Source organism: Cannabis sativa, chromosome 1 (assembly GCF_029168945.1).
Source record: "Cannabis sativa cultivar Pink pepper isolate KNU-18-1 chromosome 1, ASM2916894v1, whole genome shotgun sequence".
NCBI lineage: Eukaryota > Viridiplantae > Streptophyta > Magnoliopsida > Rosales > Cannabaceae > Cannabis > Cannabis sativa.
In genome coordinates this window covers 28916995-28940120 of record NC_083601.1, presented here as the reverse complement: position 1 = coordinate 28940120, position 23126 = coordinate 28916995, and the positions used below count along the sequence as shown (strand labels likewise).

Genomic DNA, 23126 nt, shown 5'->3' with positions numbered 1-23126 from the left:
CGTCAACAAAATTGTTTCAAAGTGCTTGCCAAATCGGTTAAGTACTTATTTGGGTTTGGTGATTTTTGATTTCTAAAGTGCTTTCATCAAAGGAAGGTTAATACATGACAATGCGATTGTTGGCTATGAAATGCTCTATTGTATGCGAAAAATCAGTTTAAAATGGGGAGAAGATGGCTCTAAAACTGGACATGGATAAGGCCTATGATATGGTCGAATGAGTTTTCTATGGGCTATGATGCTTAAATTAGGATATCATGTGGATTGGGTTGACAAGGTAATGTGTTGTGTGACCTCTATTCAATTTCCCTTTCTCATTAATGGTGAGATTCAAGGCAATGTTTTCTTGAAGTGGGGGCTACAACAATGCGATCTGCTACCCCCCTTTTTATTTCTCTTTTGTGCTGAGGCATTTTCTAATCTTATTTAACACGAGGAGCTGGCTGGTAATTTAAATGGTCTAAGATTTGGGTGTCAAGGTTTATTAGTGTCACACCTCTTTTTGTGGATGATAGTTTGGGTTTTCTTGATGCTTCAGCTGAGAGTTGTCAATGTTTTAAAGGGGTGCTGGATAAGTATACTAAGGCTTCAGGACAAATGGTCAATTTTAACATATTTGAAGCATGCTTTGGCAGTAGAGTAAAGGTAGGACTTCGTGTACAATTGGCTAAGTTTTGGGAGGTTTAAGTGGTTGAAAATCATGGTAAGTGCTTGGGCTTACCATCATTTGTGGGACGGAACAAGAAAACAGATTTTTGATGTTATCAAAAATAAGGTGTGGAATAAATTGAGGGGAAGGAAGAATTCGATGTTTTCAACGACTGGCAAAGAGGTACCTATTAAAGTAATTGTTCAAGCTATTTCAACGTACATGACGAGTAGTTTTAGGCTGCTAAAGAGCACAATTTCAAGTCTTCATCGCATGGTTGCTAGATTTTGGTGGAGCTCATCAAAAAATTTCAGTAAAACTCATGGTGTAAATGGTCTCATCTTTGCAAACTAAAAGACCAAGGGGGTTGGGGGTTCAGAGACGGAACTGTCCAAATCAAGCTTTACTAGCAAAATAGATTTGGAGATGTATTCGGTTCCCTACAAAACTTTGTAGTCGGGTATTGAAAGCTTCTTACTTTCTGAATAAAGTAGTTTGGGAGGGTAAGTGTGGCTCTCGTGTGTCTTTTTTGTGGAGAAGCTTGGTTTAAGGAAAGTAGATTATTTTAAGAGATTATCGATGGAGGGTAGGCAATGGTAAAAATATTCGTGTTTTGGAGGATCTTTTGCTACCGAGAACAGTGAGTTTCAATATTTATGATGTGCCATTCTTACCGAACAAATTCCGTTGATATCAAAGCAGTCTTTAATAATGAAGATACTGAGCTGATTTTGAAGATTCCTTGTGTAGAGGGGAAATAGAAGATAAAATTTTGAGGCACTATAGTAAGAATGGAGAATATTGTATAAAAAAATAGATATAGAATGGCGTGTGATTAAGGCGGGAAGAGCAGCAATCAGATGGAAGTTCTATAGTAGCATGGTGGAGGAAATTATGGAAGCTAAAAATTCCATTCAAAATTAAGCACTTTGTGTTAATTATATTTTCAGTATCTTTAAATTGACAAAATATTTTATAATTTAATTTTTAATTTTAGCTGAGTTGTATTATTTATTTCTATATAGTTGTATTTAATTGATTAATTTATTTAAGGTATAAAAAGTGTCTAACTTTTATTTATTTAGAAAGTTTGTCATAAACACTAAATTTTGTGAATAAATCAATTCTTATCTCTCTATTAATCTAATCCTATATGACTTTCCTATTTGGATTGATAAGATTTCTTGTGAAGAAACTCGAAGCAAGACTTTCCTTTTCTATAAAAAGAAAGTCGCAATTACTACTCACAATTTTGTAGGGGACAGAAGCAAAAATTTAGGGTTGATTGAAGATCTATTTTAGGAGAGCGTCTAGTGATCTGTGTTCTTGTTCAGATCGTGTATGAGCTGTCAATAAGATGTATATTAATTATAAATATATCTTATAACAGTTAGGTATTGTATTTTTTCCATTCACTTTCAATTGTGTTCATATCTTTGAAAATGAGAGTTTTGTTTTGTAGAGAAGAGTATGTTCGTCTCTTTCTCTGGTTTATGTATTTTATATTGTATTGAGTCTGTAATCAAGTCTTCAACAGAAGAAGAACATGATAATGTTGGTATTTTTTTTTGTCTAACCTGAGGTTAGTAGTAGGGACAGACCTACTTGCATTCATGTGGGGCTATGTCTCCCACTAACAAAAATATTGCTTTTTAAAAAATTAAATGTAATTTTTTTTAATTTGATAATTATAGATTAAAATAGTAGAAAAATCCCCACAAAATTAAATTAATCTAATAAAAGTGATTATAATGCAGGTATAAATATTTTTAATAATAAATAAGGCCCCATAAAATAAAAATTTTTGATCCGTCAAAGGTTACTAGAATTGCCCATGTATTAGCCTATCAAACTTGGATTAACAAAGGTGGCGTTTAGTAACACTTTTTTAATCAGTTTTCTGTTTTTAAAATTAAAAAAGTAAAAATATTTTTCAAAAACATGTTCTATAAAACTGTTTTTACTTTTCAATTTTTTAATTGAGAATCAATTTTTCTTTTTAAAAAATCACTTTCAATATTTTTTTAAATAGTTTTTTTTTGTTAATCAATATTTTGAACTTCGACCAGACCCAGACTCAAATCCTCCCACGGCCCTGGCATTGAACCCGTCCTTTATTCTTAACTCGAATTCGACACCGGATCTAGACCCGAGGTAAATAAAATCAAAAAATGAAAATGAAAATAAATTTTACAGAACACACTTTTGTTTTCTGTTTTTAAAATTGAAAAATAAAAGTGGTTACAAAACGCATTAACGTTTTTCAAAAACAAAATTTTTAAAAACAAAAATTTTACTTTCATTTTGTGATTAAAAAATTAAAAAATACAAGTGTTACCATGCAATACAAAAATTAGTACTAGGTAGATTTGGATAATTTTTCCTTGTGCAGTAAGACTTGTCTAATTCTACGTAATTGTGTTTGCAGAATAAAGGATTTCCATTTGAAAAAAAAAACAATAAAATGTATACTCATAAATAATCAAGGGATTTCATTATAATAATATCGTGTCCAGATCAGAAGTTTGATGTGGATTCTATGTTCAAGAAGAATACATAGTGAGCAAAAAGTTGATATTTTCCATAATAATTGTGCCGACTTATTATGTGAACATTTGTAGATATCAGAAAATATATTAAATACTAAAATATCAGAAAATTTAAAAAATATCAGAAAAATCAAAAATATCAATAAAAATAAATAAATTTCATCAAATCACAACATTTTTATTATAGATGATCTTGAATCAATAAGTACTACTCTTAAACCCTTCATCAAATAATTTCTTCTGTTGTTATCCTCGTACTTAGACAATAAGATCTAGAGATAATGATTATTCAAGTGATTGCATTTATTCAATTATTCTATTGAAATATCTTAATCAAAGAAAGAATAACACCAATTCTTGTAAAATTTTATAAATAATTTTATTTAATTATGAATAGACCCTTCTACAGCATAATTACATTCACCCAAAACAAAAAGTGTACAATCTAATTCTTTTGGAAAAATAATATATATGAAAATGATTTGAGTTGGAAACATAAAGATTCCATGTAAAATGAACCTACTTTTTTTATGAGGTACCCGTGACTTGAAATACCCCAATCAATCTATTTTTATAACTCATATTGGACAATTTGCTTTTCTTTCTCTCTGTCCTCACAAAGGAAAAGTCATTGCTGATTAATTTGGATTTTTCTCTATACAAAATTGACTGCTTTGGATTTATGCTTTCAGAAAATTAATTTAATAGTATATTTATATAATTCTGTAAGAGATCATTTATAAAAAAATTAGCTAATATTTTCATTGGACTTGTGCACTGTTCTTTCCAGACATTCCTTACAACTTTGTTTTTGATAAAATTCGAGCAAGCATCTATTCTATACTATGCTCCAATATTATAATAATTGTAGTTTGTTTCTACTGTGTGTAATGTATATGATTAATTATCTCTATTAAACTTAAATTCTACATCCTCTAATTTATTTGCTAGCTATTTCGATGTTTTTTCGAGCATACAATAAATAAATTACTATTTTTTTTTTCTTTTATTATTAGTATTATTATTTTTTTTAAGAAAAAGTGATAATAACAAAAATTGTTGTCTATTTTGGTAATGACTAATGAATAGAAAGAAATTAGATTGGGAATACCATATTTCTAGAAAAGGAAACTTATTTAGTAGACCCCGTAATAACGATAGACATTGATTCATCACGAGACCAACCAATCTTTTATATTAGTTTACAACTGTGTTACATTTTTCTTTTGTATTGTTTTTTTTTTTATTTTATTTTTTAAAATTGTTAAAAAGTATTGTTGGTAGAATATCACTATTCACAATAGCAATACTGTTTTTTTTTTACCCAAAACATTTACACTTGTAGAAATGAAATGCATTTACTATTATTTATATTATTGAGACCTGAAATGAACCCAAGCAAATATATTCAAGTACGGTTATCATAAATATAGGTCTAATCGCTTTAATAAGAAACTCTTAGTCCTATGTATGTGTACTGACATTGCAGAGCTTATATTTATGAACATTTATTTAATCTTTTCGAATACAAAAGGGAAGTAAGTTTTAGAATAAATAGTAAACTATTCTATAATCTATTACTAACAGATGGTATTTGTTTAAAGAACTTAACAATCTGAGAAATTAACACATAATCACTAGATCGTCCTCTTGAATTTAAATTGTTTTAAATTTCTAAATCAATGCTATTTATTAATTTATAGCATTAATATAGAGGTAACGATTTGAGAGATTCTTTAATAGTATGAACTGAGCTAGTCAGACAGAGAGAAGAGAGCAGAGACACGTGGTGAATTCTGTGTAAGAGGCTTTTCCAACTTTATTTTCATATTATTATTAGGATTAAAAACTTAATACTATTTTTGATCTTATTTATTTTAAAAAAAATACCTTTTATACTTTATAAAATTATAAAGTTATTAATTATTTTTTTTATTTTGTTAAATAATAAAATAAATTATATATTTTTTAAAATAGTATAGATAGAATTTTAAATTTAATTTTAGATAATTTTATTTTAATACAATTAACTTAAAAATAAATTTTAGCACAAATAAATGTAAAAATGTAATCAATTTTATCTTATTATCTCTATATTAGGTTATTATTTAAAATTTTATATTTTAAAAAATTAATTCAGAATACTAATACAATTAACAATATATAAATTGTAACTTTTGCAAAATAGAATTTATAAAATATGGTATTACCTTGAATTATTATTATTATTATTATTATTATTATAATAAGTGTCCTTCCTGATAGACTCTGTTTTCTCATTCTTTTTCTAAGCAAACCCGTGAACTCTTTCTGTGACCACATAATTTAACAATGCCAATGCCAATGCCGTCTCAAGAACCAAAGTCTTTCTCAGAAAAGGGAAGCATGACAGCGGTGATTCTTAAATGAAATACAGCTGAAAGGTTTTTTTTTTTTAACTTGGGTCTTCTCAACTTTCTTCCAATGGTAATGGCAATGGAAAAACCAGTCTTTTTTCCTCTTCTTTTTCTTCTTACTCTGTTAATGGCTTTTCTACTAGTCAAACCTTCAAACCAGCTTGACCTTCCTCAGACTCAATCCCTTCTCAGAATCCAACAGTATCTCAACTTTCCCCCAGCTTTAAACAGCTTGAAAAACGAGGACACAGACTTCTGCAACATTGAACCAACCTCATTTTTCACTGTCGTTTGTTATGAGAACGACATAACTCAGCTCCACATTATCGGCAACAATGAGTTCCCTCCTCTGTCTCAAGACTTCTCCATACATTCTTTCTTTACTGCTCTGGCCAAGCTCAACACTTTGAAGGTTCTCTCTTTGGTTTCTCTCGGGCTTTGGGGACCATTGCCTGGTGCTATAGGCCATTTATCGTCGTTGGAGATTCTCAATATTAGCTCTAACTACATCCATGGCGCTATTCCCACACAGCTTCTCCATTTGAGAGATCTTCAGACTATTGTACTCGACCACAATAACTTTTCTGGGCCAGTTCCATTTTGGCTCAACTCACTCCCAATGTTGACTGTTCTTAGTTTAAAGCACAATTTGCTAAGTGGGTCTCTCCCAAATTCATTGGGGAGCTTGAGGAATCTCCGGGTTCTCACTCTATCAGAGAATAAATTATCTGGGTCAATCCCCAACTTTAGAAAATTAACAAACTTGCAGGTTCTTGATCTTGAAGACAACCAGTTTGGACCAAATTTCCCATCTTTGCCCAGAAAACTAGTCATACTTAAGCTCAGAAAGAACAGGTTTCGCTTAGGCATCTCTGCTAATATAACCTCCTTTTACTTGTTACAGAAGCTGGACATTTCGATGAATGAGTTCGTAGGGCCATTCATGCCATCTTTGCTGTCTATGCCTTCAATTTCTTACCTTGATATTTCAGGGAACAAGTTTACTGGAGTGCTCTCTGAGAATATGACTTGTAGTTCTGGTCTTAATTTTGTGAATATGTCCTCAAATTACTTGGTGGGAAAGTTACCTTCTTGTCTGGTTTTGCCTCCTAAGGACGGTGTCGTTTTGTATTCTGGGAACTGTTTGTTGAGTGATCATGATAAGCAGGAACAACGACAGCAACACCCTGTTGAGTTCTGCCATAAGGAAGCTCTGGCTGTGGAAGTCATACCAAGAAGAGAGAAGCCTAAGATTCCAAATAATAAACCAGTTCTGGCACCCACTTTGGCTGGTGGGATAGTTGGGGCAATAGCGGTTGTTGGTGTGGTTTCAATGCTTGTTAAGAAGAAGTATGGTAAGTACACTCTTAAAAAACCTACAACAACGTTGATTACAGAGAGAGTTTCAACAGTTAACACAGCCAAACTACTTTCAAATGCTAGTAAGTTGTACTTTTCTTTTGGTATTAATTGGAAAAGGCTTTACTTTCAAGTTTCAACTGTTTTTCTTTCTCCTTTTTATGTTGATTCTTCTTTTTATTTTGATTTGTGCAGAACATATATCGGAGACTATGAAGTTAGGAGCTTCGCTTCCTGCTTATAGAACTTTCTCTTTGGAAGAGCTCATGGAAGCTACTAATAACTTCGATGATTCAGCTTTCATGGGGGACAGTCCAAATGGTCAAGTATGACAATTTTCATAGTGAATAGTCTTGTTTTTGTTTTACACTAGATATTCATATATGACAGTAAGTAATTATTAATACATTTCTGCAACATTTAGAACAGTTCATAAACAACTAAGAATAGGCATACAAACATACTTCTTTGTCATTTATTTATATCCTAAAGAGTATCTATTGATTTATAGGCCCAGAATTTGTGAGCTGGCCAGTGTTTTGATACTATTTGGTTATGAATTTGCCATTTTTTGTTGATGAACAAATGTTTTGGTACTCATTTCTTAATCCTAAAGGGAGTAAGAAATTCTCAATAACCCTATTAAGTATCAAAACACCATAAACAGCTCAATTATCTGAGTATTGTGAAAGATTCTACTGCCTTACAAGAAAGTTTTGCTCTAGTTGTACAGGGGCAAGCTCTGTGATGGAACGCTCATAACGATAAGAAGCTTGGAAATGAAAAGAAGGCGAAGTCCACAGGCCTATACTCGTGATCTTGAGATGATTTCGAAACTAAGACATTGCCATTTAATTAGTGCTCTAGGACACTGCTTGGAGTGCCAACTTGATGATTCAGGTGTTAGCAGAATATTTCTCGTCTTCGAGTTCTCTCCCAATGGAACTCTAAGAGACTGCATCTCAGGTAAAGTCATTTCCCATTCCAAATCAACTTCTGAAACTCCTAGTTTTAGAGCGCCACAAAATATACAATACTAATCCTGCTAGAATATTCAATATTTAGCCTTTTGATGAGTGTTACTGTTACCCGAAAGGACTCAGTCTCCTTTGGCAAAGTCTATAAGGGCAGATTTGGATATTGTGAGCTGAAAACTTGGTTAATGATACTTGTTCTTCAGAAATTTTAGTTTGTGCTATAAATCTCAACATATTATGATTGTCTTTCTCAGCATGAAATTTATAATACTAACTCCATAGTTCAGTTGGAGATTTCTATAATATTAAGTAATTAACAGAAAAGCAAAGATTGAGATTGTGCTACATAATTTGCTTGGCAGGTACTCAAGGACTGAAACTCAATTGGACACAGAGAATTGCAGCTGCTATTGGAGTTGCAAAAGGCGTTCAGTTTCTGCACACCGGGATTGTTCCTGGAGTGTACTCAAATAATCTGAAAATAACAAATGTCATGTTAGATCATAATCTTCATGTGAAGATCAGTAGCTATAACCTTCCACTTTTAGCTGAAAACAGAGGAATGGTATGGCAAGAAACTTAAAAGTTTTGATATGAACACATAACTTTGTTTTTCCCAGTGGCAGTTGTTTTCCTAATTGCTTTTATGTGCCTTTCAGGCGAGTAATGTAGTTTCTTCCACAACAAAAGGAAGTGGTCAAGATAGGTAAGAGCATTCAAAGGTCTTGTCTTAGTTTGTTCAGTTAATTATATGTTAATGTTCCATCTTTGTTTAACATCTTTTCTGTCCTTTTGAAGGGTGAAACACGAGGATAAGAATGATGTCTATGACATAGGAATTATCTTACTAGAGATCATTCTAGGAAGGCCTATCATGTTCTACAAGGAAGTTGATTCTCTAAAAGATCTTGTGAGTGTTTTCTTTATATAGCCATAAAATTCATCTGACTAAAACAAACCCCATAAATTTGCACAAGTTTGATAACTATTCTACTCTATTGCAGTTGAGAGTAAGCATAGCAACCGACGATACTGGTAGAAGAAGCATCGTTGATCCAGCAGTGCACAAACAATGCTCCGACGAATCACTGATGACAATGATGGAGATATGTATGAGGTGCCTGTCGAGTGAGCCCGCTGATAGGCCTTCCGTCGAAGATATTCTTTGGACTCTGCAATTCGCAGCTCAGGTTCAGAATTCAGGGAGAGGGGAATCTATGAACAGCCAAGAGTCACATGGCGCATTGTCTTGAGAAATTGGCAACTGCAAACTTTGCAATCTTACCATCAACTAAAGAACAGTAAATTATGTGCCGACTCCAATAGCAGTAGATTATACTGAGTGTATAAGTAAAGCTCTTTAAATGGTGTGATATCTTTTTTTTATTTCCCTCTGTGAATTGATGATCTAGCTCTATATTTATTTATATATACATGGGATAAGTGTAGGGCTTCCATAATATAGAACAGTTTTTTTCCTTTTTTTTGAAAGCTTAGAACAAATTTACTATTGACAACAAATTTCTGACATAATTAATGAACAAAATGTTGTAGACATTGTCATTAGTGTAGATGTAGTCATTCCTTCTTAGAGAAATATGTAAGAGTTAAAATTATGTTTGGAAGTTAGATTTCGGTGAGGAAAGAAAGAGGTAAGAATAATAATGTACAAAAAAGAAAGTGTTGAAAAAAAAAAATCAAGTTCTCAAGGTGAAATAATTGTATGGGAAATAAAGTTATTCAATAAATTTTTTCATAAAAATTTGATATTATTTTTTAATTTTTCATACTTTTTTTGGAACATTTTTACTTAATTTTTCATGTCTGCATAAAAATCTAACTTCCAAACATAAGTCACGCAAAGTTCTAATGGTTTCCTTCATATACCACTCAGATTGAATTCCACCAAAAGAAGCAGAATGCCCTTTCCTCGAGCACATAGTTTAACAATGTAAAATTACTACTAATTCATGCCTGCTGCAACCTGCTAATATTGTTTTAAGACACAGAATTTGAAACCTTCTTCCTTTGCTGGAATTGTGAGAATTAAATGACTACTGAGGTTAACACATAGTACAAAGGAATCCCCTGAAAAAACAGTGCAAAGAACAAAAATGTGGGACCTATTTTCATTCAACCATGTGAAAACGTAAGAAGCAAAAACTATGAAAGTTAACTTGTGGGAAATGGAAAAAGTAATAGGATGAGACAAAAACTGGCCTTATGTTTATCTTTCTTTACTCAGAACTGTCTCACATTTTCAGTAATATAAATATATGTACATAGAACTGTGCTACACTAATCGAGTTCCCTTTATAGTCAGGTCCGCCAAATATGTAAATCTCAAATTTGTGAGAGAAATCAAGCAAAAAGAAAGAAAGAAAAACAGTAAAATACTTGAACACCTGAACTTGAAGTACAGTCTTTGTTGTGCAGCAGTTTTTTAAACAAACTTTCTGCAGCCTATCTTAAAATCTACGTACACCTTCTCATTCTTGCCAAAGGCAAAACTTTTATGTTGTAATAACTAATAGGTACTAATACTACACCATATTCCTTCTTTTATCTCTAAAATCAGTAGTTATCTTTTGCCAGAAACAAATGATGACAATCCAATGAAAATACAACCTTTGGAAAAGCAGCGAGAGGAAGAGAGATACCATGTGAAGAATTAAACATGATTTATAATTTTGGATACAAAAAAGTAAAGAAAAAACTATAACTACTATTTTGATCTAAGCTGATAGAAGTCAGGATGCATAGAGTGGAAAACCCATTCACAAAATATCCTTAGTTTGTTTGGAAGATCTTTTTTTTTTCTTTCTTTTCCCTAAGCTCATGGAGTCAACTTGAAACACAAATTATGTAGTCTCTGAGTTCGTTGACCAAATGAGCTGACTTGCCATTCTTTCTTCCTCCTTCTGTGCTTGATTGGCATTTAGATTTAAGCCATCTTCTTGGTCAAAGGTGAACTGTGATTGTAATGTACTGCATCTTCTGTTTAATCACTAACAGTTTTCTCCGAAGCCATTATTACAGAAGATGTTGATTACAATTTATTTATGAAGATCCAAAAACATCTGATAGTTCTTTTATTTAGCTTCTGTCACATTTGCCTTCAAAACTTGACTGAAGTTGATTGTAGCTGTGACAAAAAGAACAATGTCACTATGTATCCATACAATCAACAAGGCCAGGACAGGTAGCCAAACAACACAGGAATAACTCCCATGTCACAAAGGAGTTTTACGTGCTCTCCTCGAAAGAATGAGAGCGAGAAAGAGCTGCCGGATTTGACTGTAAAACCTGATCAGCATCCAATGAACGTGAATTGGCATCTGATTTGGGTTGAAAGGCTTTAAAGATACCACCTCTTATGATAGGTGTATTCTTATCAGGTTTAATACCCAACGTAGACCATATAGAACTTTTTGCAGCCTCATCTGGGTCGTCAATCCTCAATGTCTTTGGTACCCAAAGGCGCTGCCCTGTTTTTTCTTCTGCCTGCATATTTGTATCTCTTGAATGTTTCCCCAAGATTGCTGAGCTATTACTTGAAGAGTTAGTGTTGATTGTGGAAGATGAAGGTGGCATGTTACCACTGTATCTATTAATTGGCTGAGTCCAGTTTTGGGTGTCCCAGTTTGGCATGTAACCCCAATATGAGGCAGGGAGAAATGGAAATGGGGTATTTGGTGCTGAAAAACCGGGAATCGACACCATGGGCAAGGTACCTACACTAGAAGGATTGGGATTGCTGTCATTTTGTCCGACCATCATAACACTCCAACCAGGGTTCCAAGGATAAGCCCATTGTGGAACAGGATAACACTGCATTGGATGTCTATGGTCAGCACTGTCGTCTTCTCTTCTAAAACAACTGCTATTTTGTGAAGAATGGGCATTCAAGGAATTGCTGGACAAGGATAGGTCCTCCGAACTATCTCCAAATGCAGCAGATTCTATTTCACTTTTCTTATGGTCTTCGATATTAAGCTTGGTTTCCATAGATTCACACAAAGGAGTCTCTGAACTAAATTTTAACCCTTCTGCCATCCCATTGTCAAGTCTGGCTGAGGCAGGAAATCTATTGGATGGTGGAGACTGATCGCTGGTAGCATTATTGATGTCTTCTTGTGTAACTACTGCTGCTGAATCATTTGTTGTTTCTTGATGTAACTGTGAAGATGAATGCTTATTCCTACGGCGTCCAGCACCCACAGGTACATTTCTAATTGTTCCCCCGGCTGTCCAATATCTTTGGCAGTTCTTGCAAAAATGCCTAGGTTGATTAACATTGTAATTATTAAAGTAGCAAAACTTTGTTCCCAAGCTGTTACAGCGAGGACACGGAAGAATCTTGTCTGGCCTTTTCAAAATCTTCTCTTTGCTACTTCGGTCACTTTCACTCCTTTGGTCTTCTACAGGGTTACAGTTTACTTCATTCTCCTGGACATGATTTTGGTAACTATTTCCTTTACCCTCTGAGTCTGAAAAACTATCATGCTCACAACACCTTTCTCCGGTATCCTCTACTTCTGCTTTTGTTGCTTCTTCTCTACATTCGTCCTGAAAATTTAAGAACTCATTGTTTTCTAAATATCATTCTGCCCCAAAAGATTCTGTCTGCTTGATATGTTAGACTAAGCATACTTCGTATTTCAAACTTCAATAACAGCATCAACTACAAATTGGGAATGTCCAAAAATGACAAAATAAAGCATTTACAGCATAGAAGCTACCCATGTCCCTAATTTAACCAGACATTTCTTAACAGAAAAAAGTGGCACTACTTAGTGGAAAAAGGTTCTAATGCTTAAATTGTCCAAGCAAACTTCGACCAAGTTCAGCAAACATCATCACACATTGCCATTGCAGGTCTGAACCAGTGGCTTAGGAATTAATTCCTTGGCTTTTGAGCTGTAAATTTGTTCTCATTCTTGTGCACCTAATCAGCCACTGTTCTACAAGTTTCAGGTGCTAATATAAAAGTACAAACTAAAATCTTAACACCCACTAAGGATAAAATTATAATTAGCAACACTTACAAACCCTATTTAATCTCACTAAAAAAAATGAATCCAGTGTAATGTGAACATGACTTGAACTTGAATGGGCTCTCATCACAAAAAATAGTTACAGCAAATTAATTTGAATTGCTAATAAGCAGAAGCTCTTGAGCAAATAAACACTTTGAAACCCCAGATTCCAAAAAAAAAAAGAACAAAAGTAGTAAAAATAACAGAAAAAAAAATGGTTTTAGGTGTTGAGCAATCAAATAATCAGAACATATAAAATCTTAGATAATAAGTCAAATTGGTATTGAGAAGGAAATGGAAAAAAAATACTGAAGAGGTGATTGGTACCATGAATTGAGATTGAGAAAGCGGAGAGTCGTCGGAGTGGGAGGTCTCAGAAGAAGAGTTGGAAGGCGGTAAGGGAATATTGGTTCCGAAGAGCTTAATGGCGGGATCTGTGAGCTGAGATTGAGAGAGTGACATTGCTTTTGCTTGCTTTCACTTCAGGTTAACACTTTTGCTTTTTCCACAAAAAGGCTCTAATGGAACAGAGAATGAAAAGGCCACTTTTTATTTTTTATTATTATTTCTTTTTTTATTTTTGCCACTTTTTAATACCCCTACCCCACCATACACACAGCCTTACAGAAGCCATTTATTTTCTATTTATGGCTATTGGGTCAAATAATCAAATATGTCTTATTTTGGATAAGAGGGAATTAATTGCTCCCAAATGTCAATGGTAATAATCTTATGAAAAAATTTCTTAGCAAAAAAAAAAAAAAAAAAAAACTATGAAAAAATGTCAATAATATTAGACTATCATATGAATAAAATTATTGTTTTTTCAAATACTGAAAATATATACATGCATCTAGTGCTGAATTCAAAATAGTGATACCTTAATGTTGCTCCCAAATAATAATAATAATAATTTCCAGCAAAATAATAATAATATAATTTTTATATTTTTTTTTATAAAAGCATCTTTAAATTATATTTTTTTAAATGAGAAATGTTAAGTGGTACTAGTAATATTTAACATCTTTTTACGTGTTAAAATTATTATAAGTGCAATTATATTCATACAATTTAATATAATAATTTTTAAAAAATATTATTAATTAATTAAAAGACAACACGTCTCGAAAATACTAGAGACTACTAATGACTAATAGAAATATATATGGTTTTGTTTGTTTTTTTCTTTTACTCGATATTTCGTTTGTATTTCGGGGTCAATATCGTGAGATATTGTTGTCCTTTTCAGTTGATTGGACGAGGCGCATTTGTATTTTTATATTGTATTAAGTTATATGAAACGAGTAAAGGTCGTATCTGTTGATACGTTTTGCTGTCTCTCGGATTTGAGAGTTGTTGTTCTGTTTTTGTAAGTTTATTATAGCTTCGAACAGTAATCTAGAGAGGGATATGGAGGCTACAGCAGGAGTTGTTAGATTGGATGAGGAAGAGGAAGAGGTGTTAAGGCTTCCGGTGAGTAGGACCGAAGAGATTGTGATCGATACTAGGTGGTGCTTGGTGGGTAAACTGTTGACGGGGAGGGTCTCAGATTTTAACGTTTTTCAGAATATGATGGCTTTCCTGTGGCAGCTGGGGATGGGAATGTACGTGAAAGAACTCAACCCGAATCTTTTTCTTTTTCAATTCTACCATGAGATCGACATACAAAGAGTTATAGACGGAAGCCCTTGGACATATGATCGCAAACCTCTCATATTTACAAGATTGAAGGAGGGTGACAACCCACGGCGGGTGGAGATCAATCATATGGATATGTGGGTTCAACTCCACAATCTACAATCGGGTAATATGACCCTTAGCGTTGTTACGACGCTCGGGAACTTTATTGGTACATTTATAGAGTCGGATCCTAATAATTTTGTGGGTGTTTGGAGAGATTTTCTCAGAGTCCGAGTTCGGGTCAATGTCGACAAACCAATAAAGAGAAGAATGAAAGTGAGCAATGATGATTCCTCCTGGTATTGGGTCAATTTTAAATATGAGAAGCTTCCAACTTTTTGTTTCATATGTGGAAAAATAGGCCATGCAGAGAAGTTTTGTCCCAGGCTTTTCTTGAAACCATTGCACTTACAAGAAAAGCCTTATAATTTGGAGCTGCGGGCGTCGACGCAGAGAAGACACTCCACCTTTGGGGCACAATGGCTCCGATCAGGGGCGGCGGTAAGGGGTGAGTCGAGCCATGCTTCTCACGGTGGCAGTGGTGAACGAGGAGTCAACTTGCCTCCTATGATTCAGGAGCAATCAGTGGGATCGGCTGGCAATATTTTGGGATATGGTATTAATAATAACTTGCTGAATGAGAGGCATCAATATGGGGAAAATATCATGGGAGTCAATGAAGAAGATTTGACTTTAAATGTCAATAATAATGGGAATTTTTTTGATTCCACAATTACTACAATCATTGATTCAAAAAGAAGAAGACCTGATTCAAACGTGGGTGTGTCCATGGGCCCACAAGCTAAGGTTACTTCTGGAAGTGTAGATGAAATGGAGCAAGATCGTGTGGGGTTTTCAAAAAATGGGCTATTGGCGGGTTCTGGTTTCCAGGCCCGCCCAGAATTATGAGTTGCTTGAGTTGGAATTGCCGTGGGCTTGGGAACCCGCGGGCCAAACAATTCTTATCGGACCTTGTATTCCAAAAGAAGCCCAACTTGCTTTTTCTTTGTGAAACTTTATGCAATAAGTTAAGGATGGAAAGTATTAGAGCCCATTTGGGTTATGAAGGTTGTTTTGTAGTAGAAGCCCATGGGCATAGTGGGGGTTTGGCCTTGTTGTGGAAAGAAGAAAATGAAGTGACAATCCAGGGCTTCTCTGCTAATCACATTGACGCCATGATTCAGAAGGTGGGGACTCCATCTTGGCGATTCACTGGGATTTATGGAGAGCCGAGAAGAGAGTTGCGATTCCAAACTTGGAACCTTTTTCGATCTTTAAAAGAAGATAATGATCTTCCTTGGTGCCTTATGGGAGACATGAATAACTTGGGTTCTCAATTGGAAAAGAAAGGTGGAAGGAACTATCCAGACCAGTTGATAACCGTTTTCAACAACGCTTTGATGGACTGTAATTTGATCGATATGGCTCTAGAGGGTTACCCGTTCACTTGGGAAAAAGGAAGAAACACCACCGATTGGATTGAAGAACGTTTGGACAAAACATTGGTCACCAACGAATGGCTGTCTTTATTTCCCCAATCTATCCTGTACAACTTGGAGCTCTCTTCTTCTGACCACTGCCCATTACTTTTAATCCTTAAAGGTAATTTTCCAACAACAACTCATCATTCTTTCCGCTTTGAAAACGCATGGATCCGTGAACCTTTATGTAAGCAGATTATAGAAAGCTGCTGGACAGGGTCGGGTTCCACCAATATTCAAGAGAAAATTTTTAAATGTGGGGAGATGCTTGGGAAGTGGGGCAGAGATATCACTGGAAACTTTCGTCAACGAATCAACCATTGTAAAAGCCAAATTCGTAACTCAAAATGGGGCCGTGATCCGGTATCAGTTCAACAACACAAGGAAGGAAAGGAGAAACTAGACGAAGTGCTTGCCCAACGAGAAACTTTTTGGAAGCAAAGATCAAAACAGTTTTGGCTAAACTCGGGCGATAAAAACAGTAAGTATTTCCACTCAGTTGCTAGTTCAAGAAAGAGGAGTAATAGCCTTAGTCAACTAATGGATAATAATGGTGTTTGGGTGAATTGGGAAACGGGCCTTCAACATGTTATCACTGGGTACTTTCAGGATTTGTTTCAGTCTTCTAATATTAACTTGAGTTCGGTCTTGAATGGGGTCCGTCCAACCATTACTTGTGATCAGAATAATGAACTGCTAGAGCCTATTTCGGAGGATGAAGTTAGGAAAGCTCTCTTCCAAATGCATCCGGATAAGTCTCCGGGGCCAGACGGTATGACCCCGGCTTTTTATCAGAAGCATTGGAGCATTGTTGGGGCGGATGTAGTCCAATTTGTTCGTGATTTTTTTGTCACAGGCAAGTTTCCGGACTCTATCAACGATACCCATATCGTTCTTATTCCCAAGAAGAAGAACCCATCACACATGAGTGACATGAGGCCGATTTCACTTTGCAACGTTCTTTACAAAATTGCCTCAAAGGTGGTGGCTAATAGAATGAAAGGTGTGTTGAATCATACTATCTCTGAAACTCAGAGTGCGTTTGTTGCTGGAAGATTAATATCAGATAATGTTACGGTGGCGTTTGAAGCAATGCATTACCTGAAAAGGAAGACTAATGGCAAAAAAGGCTATATGGCACTCAAGCTCGACATGAGTAAAGCTTATGATCGTGTCGAATGGAGGTTTCTTGATTCTATTCTTCGAGTAATGGGGTTCAGCGATCGGTGGATAAACTTGACTCTTAGTTGTGTGAATTCGGTTCGCTACCATGTTATTAATAGTGGTCAAAAGATGGGACCGATTGTTCCTTCTCGAGGTATCCGCCAAGGTTGTCCGCTATCACCTTACCTGTTCATTGTTTGTGCAGAGGGATTCTCATCCTTAGTTAGACACTATGAGGCTACAAGACTTATAACGGGTTTTAAAGTTGCTAGAAGAAGAAGCCAGCCATGTCTTACAACTTCTCCAAACGTTTGAAGGCGCATCTGGTCAAAAAGTAAATCTCCACAAATCATCAGCTTTTTTCAGCTCCAATACTTCGGCCAATACCAGAAATAGCATTTGTAACTTGATGCATATCCAGGAAGCGGGGGAAGACAGTATGTACTTGGGGCTTCCAAGTATAGTGGGCCGAAACAAGAACTCTGTTCTGGGGTTCCTTGAAGAAAGAATGAGGAAGCGGATCAATAGTTGGGAGGGTCGTTTTCTATCTCGGGCTGGGAAAGAGATTCTTATCAAGACCGTGGTCCAATCTCTTCCTTCGTATGCTATGAACGTATTTCTTTTCCCGATTGGCACTTGTAACGAAATAGAGCGGATGATGGCGAGCTTTTGGTGGAAATCAAACAACTCTAATGGTAATGGTAGTGGTATCACTTGGATGAGTTGGGATAGAATGACTAAACATAAACATGATGGTGGAATGGGGTTTCGAAGTTTGAGTGTAATACCCTGGAATTAGGAAATGGATTAGCAAAAACCCTAATTAGATAATTATGAATAATTGAGGAATTATATTATTATATAATTCAGTATATGTGAATTAATATGATTTATTTGATTAATTATATGTTAAGACCCCGTTGGTGAGCCAGGGGTATTTTCGTAATTATGACCCGAGAAGGGTAAAATGATGGAATTAATTTAATTACGTGCTTAATGGAACTATATTATTGTATAGTATGACTGTGTTGTCTTTTCAGGTGTGTTCTGACAGGTCGGTGCGGTATAGTCACAACCGGGTGTTTCGGGTCGAACCGGGTTCGGGCCCGAAATTCATTTGGGATTGAAATAATTGGCATTCTTATTATTGATGAATAATATGAAATTATATTGGATTTATGTGTGAATAAAATGGCTAAATTGCCCATGTGAGTGTATATGCATGTTTTATAGCCCTAGGGGCAAAATGGTCTTTTGACCTTTATTGATTTACTTTAATAAAAGATGAATTTTGAGGAAAAACAAATGAATTTTTTGGCATTTGTTTCCTCCTTGGCCGACCCCTCTTTTTCTCAAACCCTCTTTGATTTTCCAAATTTGACTTGGTGGAAATTGCTTGGAATTTGGTTATTGTTGGGAGCTTTGAAGTTGTGGAATCTTTAAGCTTGGAATTGAGGTAGTATTCCTACTGTTTTATGCTTTGAATTTTTGCTGAAATTGAAATGGAATTGTGAGTTTTTAAGCTTTAGATGTTCTTGGTATGCATGAATTGGATATGGGTGTGATTTTGTTAACTCATGCTTGTTTGAGTAGGAATTAGTGTGGATTGCTCTTGGTATGACTTGGGGGTAATTTTTGAGGTTGGATTTGTGTTGAAATGTGATTTTAAAATCTGTAAAATGTTGTGTTCAAGCATGAGGTATTTGGGGTTTTCATGTTCATGGTTATGGACTTGATTTCTAGGTTGAATGTTGCTCAAGTGTTGAGCTTGACTTGAGTGTTGTTAATCTAATTTTTGGACATATATTCTGTGGTAAATTTAAGCATGAAATTTGTGTTCTTACTCTCTGATTTGGTTGAGGTTCGAATATATGGTAAAGTGAGCCTTTCTAGGCCTTAAAAATGGAGTTTTTGGGTGTTCTAAACCCAGTCGTCGCGACGGGATTTTTGGCCGTCGCGACTAGATTTGGCAGTGAGAAATTCTGTTTTTCTCAATTTTGTTTTGGCCATAACTTTTGACTCGGGACTCCGTTTGGGATGTTCTTTATATCTTTGGAAAGCTCGTTCCGAGCTCTATTTGATTATCTATGTTTTGAATGCCATGTTTATATTTTGTGAAAGTGAAATTGGGGATTAACCCTATTTGTGAAATCCCGGATTGTGTGACTAGGATTACCGGCACCTGATCAGGAGCACCCAGGGGTTTGGAATCTCTGTTATTGCGGGACAACAGGTAAGACAGTAGTTTGCACGTAGAGTATGCGCGGTGGCGCTTATGTTGAATATGATATATGTGAGTAATTGCAACCAGGATTAAGGTTATTACCCTAACATGAGCGGTTTAATAGCCTAGGGTTATTACCCTAGTGATATATGTTGTGTAATAATATGCCATGTCGGATATATCTATATATTGGAATTATGAATTATGCGCTTAAGGCATAATTAAACTAGACTCGGTAAGCTAGTACCTTGAGTTTAATTTTAATGCGGTCTAGGGTTATTACCCTAGAATATTATGAGTCCAGTGAAAGCATGAGTCAGGGTTGATACTCTTAGTAAATGTCATCTAAGTATATAGAAATGTATTATATGCGTGATTACATAGTATGCAAGTTAGGGTTATTACCCTAAGATTATATATGTTGTAGTAAATATTGAATACACGCATGTATGTTAGAAGTTATGTGTTTAAGACATAACTGGGTTAGACCTGGTATATATCACCAGGATAAACAACCGAAAGAATGTAATACATGGATTACGTATATACATGAATAGGGTTATGTGAGCAAGGCATAACCAGGTTAGGCTCGGTAATCAGAACCGAGGTAAACACTACTGAGGCCTTATTGTAATTAGACGTGTGAGAGCAACACGTAGGTCTACGCCACGTAGATATATATAGATGTGTGAGCGCAACACGTAGGTCTACGCCACGTAGACATAAGTAGGCATGTGAGTGTAACATGCAGGTCTATAGCAAATAGACAAATAGTGCAGTGACACTAATAATTATGTGTTACATATTGAGATTAAGGGTTATGTGTCAAGACATAATCAAGTTGGACTCGGTACCTAGAACCGAGATGAACTATTCTAAGGCCTTATTGTAATTAGACGTGTGAGAGCAACACGTAGGTCTACGCCACGTAGATATATATAGATGTGTGAGCGCAACACATAGGCCTACGCCACGTAGACATAAATAGGCATGTGAGTGTGACATGCAGGTCTGTGACACACAGACATATATGAATGGCATTACTGTTTAAATAGCATGATGAGCATATTATATTTGTTATGATTTATACTGTCTTGCTGGGCTTGGCTCACGGGTGCTCTACTGTGCAGGAAAGGGTAAGTCAGCGGTTGATCAACCATGAGTTTGAGGAGCAAAACGAAGAATGTACATGTTCAAGCCATATCAGACCAAGCGGGTTAAGGGTCTATCAGTGTTGAACTTTTGAATTCTGTTTTGCCGCTTAGGTCGGCTAGAAAGAAAAGACTTGTAATAAGTTTGTAATTATTTTTGGGATCCCAACTATTTTGAAAGTTTAAATATATTACAAGTTTATTTTCATTCTGTTTAATATAAAAGTTTAAATTCTGCGCTATTTTGATTAGTAATCCCGATTAGGGGATTAGAGTTTCATAAGTATTTTGGGTAGCGTGCCTGATTATTTAGGGCGTTACATTGAGGGACTTTAATCTAGCCATGCTTGGCAAGCAAGGTTGGCGGCTCTTATTCAACATAGACTCCCTTGCTAGTAAAGTGTTCAAAGCTAGATACTTTCCCCATGGTGACTATCTCTCGGCTGAGTTGGGATCGAATCCGAGCTTTATTTGGAGTAGTATTTTTGCTGCAAAAGATACAGTGAAGCTAGGCCTAAGGAAGAGAATCGGCCCTGGTACTTCAGTTCAAATTACTATCGATCCTTGGCTTCCTAGCTTGGATCACTCTGTCCCTGTTCCTATGGTTCAAGGACTTGAGAATTTTACTGTTAACAGCCTGTTCCAAGTCCACAATCGCTGCTGGGATAGTGATGTTGTGAAGGATTTTTTCTCCCCCACTGATGCGGCTATCATCCTTGGAATACCCATTGACCAATCTGGTGACGTCAACTCCTGGTATTGGGCTGCTGAGAAGAACGGGTTCTACTCCGTTCGTAGTGCATATAATTTATTCCAGGATCAAAAACATCATTCGGCCAACACAGTGAGCAATAAGTTTTGGAAGATCTTGTGGACCCTCAAAGTGCCTCCCAAAGCCAAAGATCTCGTCTGGAGAGCGGCCTCAAACTGCCTTGCAACAAAAAGAAACTTGTGTATCAAGAAGGTATTGGTGGAAAGTAATTGTCCTATGTGCGATGTCTTCGCTGAAACTGAATGGCACTTACTGGTGGCCTGCGATTTCGCTTGGTCTTGCTTCAATGTTGCTGGTTTGGCTGCTGTAGCAAGGGACTCTTTCTCTTCTTTGCTGTCGTGGCTTGAAGCTACTGCTAGTTCTGTCACCAGTGAGATGTTGGGGCGAGTAATAATGTTGTGTTGGGCTTTATGGGCAGCAAGAAACGACCTGGTGTGGAAGCAGCGGGTAAGAAGGGTGAGTGATGTGGTGGCTTTTGCAAATTTGAGTCTTGACCAATGGATAAAAGCTCAAGGAAAGGGTAATCTACCCTTGTTGTCTCCCCTTAAAGAGCGAGATGGTGCGGAGCAGTGGATAAAACCGTCTTCGGGTATCAAGCTCAATGTAGATGCGGCCATTTTTGCCTCCTCCTTCAAGCATGGCTTCGGATGTGTGGTGAGAAACTCAGATGGTGATCTGGTCTCTGTTTTTGCAGGGATCAAGGATGGCTCGGTGGCTCCTGAACTGGCCGAAAGCATAGGTATTAGGGAGGCTTTAAGCTGGCTCAAAGACAATGCTTACACACGGGCTATTATCGAGACGGATAGCCTTGTCTGTGTTGAAGCTATTCGGAGCGAAGAAACTCTAGTCTCTGCGTTTGGATTGGTGGTTGATGATTGCAAAAATATCCTTAAAAATTTGTTCAATGTTTCGATTTCATTTGTTAAGCGTTCTGCGAACTGTGCTGCACACTATGTTGCCCGGCACTCTGTTACTTTAGCTGAACGTATGTTTCCCATTAACAGTGTTCCTTTGAACTTTATGTCTATCCTGGAGAGCGATTGCTCATTTTAATAAAAGAACACTTATTCAAAAAAAAAAAAAAAATAGAAATATATATTTTTTTTTATTTATATTATTGGATTCCATAGCCCCCCACCCACACATACCACAATACCTTTCCCCTGGTGCTAGCTTGGAGTGGTTTATTAAAAAACAATTATTGGTTTATCTTTTTTCAACTACATGTATATTTATCTCTATAAATATATAAATATATAAGGATCGTATATATATATATGTTAATTATAAATATTAATTTTAAAAATATTAAGCCATTAAATTTTAATTCGACGACGAATAATAATAAAAGAGAAATTTGAATTTCTACGCTTAAATTAGCTACTTAATTAAAAAAAAATATCAAAAAATACATCTTAATTTTTAGAAATTTTTACACCAAAAATACAAATTACACATTTTATTACATCTAAACCTACACACGGTTAAAGCAACTTTTTTACATTTTCTCTTTATTTTATTACACATATACCACATACACATCACATCTATGCACCAGACACGTCAACTCTCCTATCAACCATCATGCATCCCTCAATCACTTCCCTCTCTCTTTTTTTTTTTGTTTTCCTTTGATTTTTTTATTTCATTTCAGTTTTTTTTTTTTTTTTAAATAACAAATAACC

General features: G+C 35.5%; 3 protein-coding genes across 3 annotated transcripts; 2 read left to right on the top strand and 1 right to left on the bottom strand.

Moving 5' to 3' along the window:
- The first annotated feature begins 5463 nt into the window (after nucleotides 1–5463).
- Nucleotides 5464–9412, top strand: LOC115708103 (probable inactive leucine-rich repeat receptor-like protein kinase At3g03770). Its single transcript, XM_030636294.2, has 7 exons — nucleotides 5464–7036; nucleotides 7149–7279; nucleotides 7679–7919; nucleotides 8293–8495; nucleotides 8590–8636; nucleotides 8729–8840; nucleotides 8935–9412. Exons 1-7 carry the CDS (start codon nucleotides 5662–5664, stop codon nucleotides 9181–9183), a joined length of 2358 nt encoding a protein of 785 aa, XP_030492154.2. The 5' UTR covers nucleotides 5464–5661; the 3' UTR covers nucleotides 9184–9412.
- Nucleotides 9413–10326: 914 nt separating this feature from the next.
- LOC115708168 (cyclic dof factor 3) lies at nucleotides 10327–13698 on the bottom strand. Its single transcript, XM_030636379.2, has 2 exons — nucleotides 13297–13698; nucleotides 10327–12499 (listed from the first exon to the last, which is right to left on the bottom strand). The coding sequence occupies exons 1-2, from the start codon at nucleotides 13429–13431 to the stop codon at nucleotides 11177–11179; spliced, it is 1458 nt and encodes a 485-aa protein (XP_030492239.2). The 5' UTR covers nucleotides 13432–13698; the 3' UTR covers nucleotides 10327–11176.
- A 7314-nt stretch (nucleotides 13699–21012) lies between these two features.
- On the top strand, nucleotides 21013–22494 carry LOC133033663 (uncharacterized). Its single transcript, XM_061108679.1, has one exon. The coding sequence runs from the start codon at nucleotides 21013–21015 to the stop codon at nucleotides 22492–22494; it is 1482 nt and encodes a 493-aa protein (XP_060964662.1).
- The last annotated feature ends 632 nt before the right edge of the window (nucleotides 22495–23126 follow it).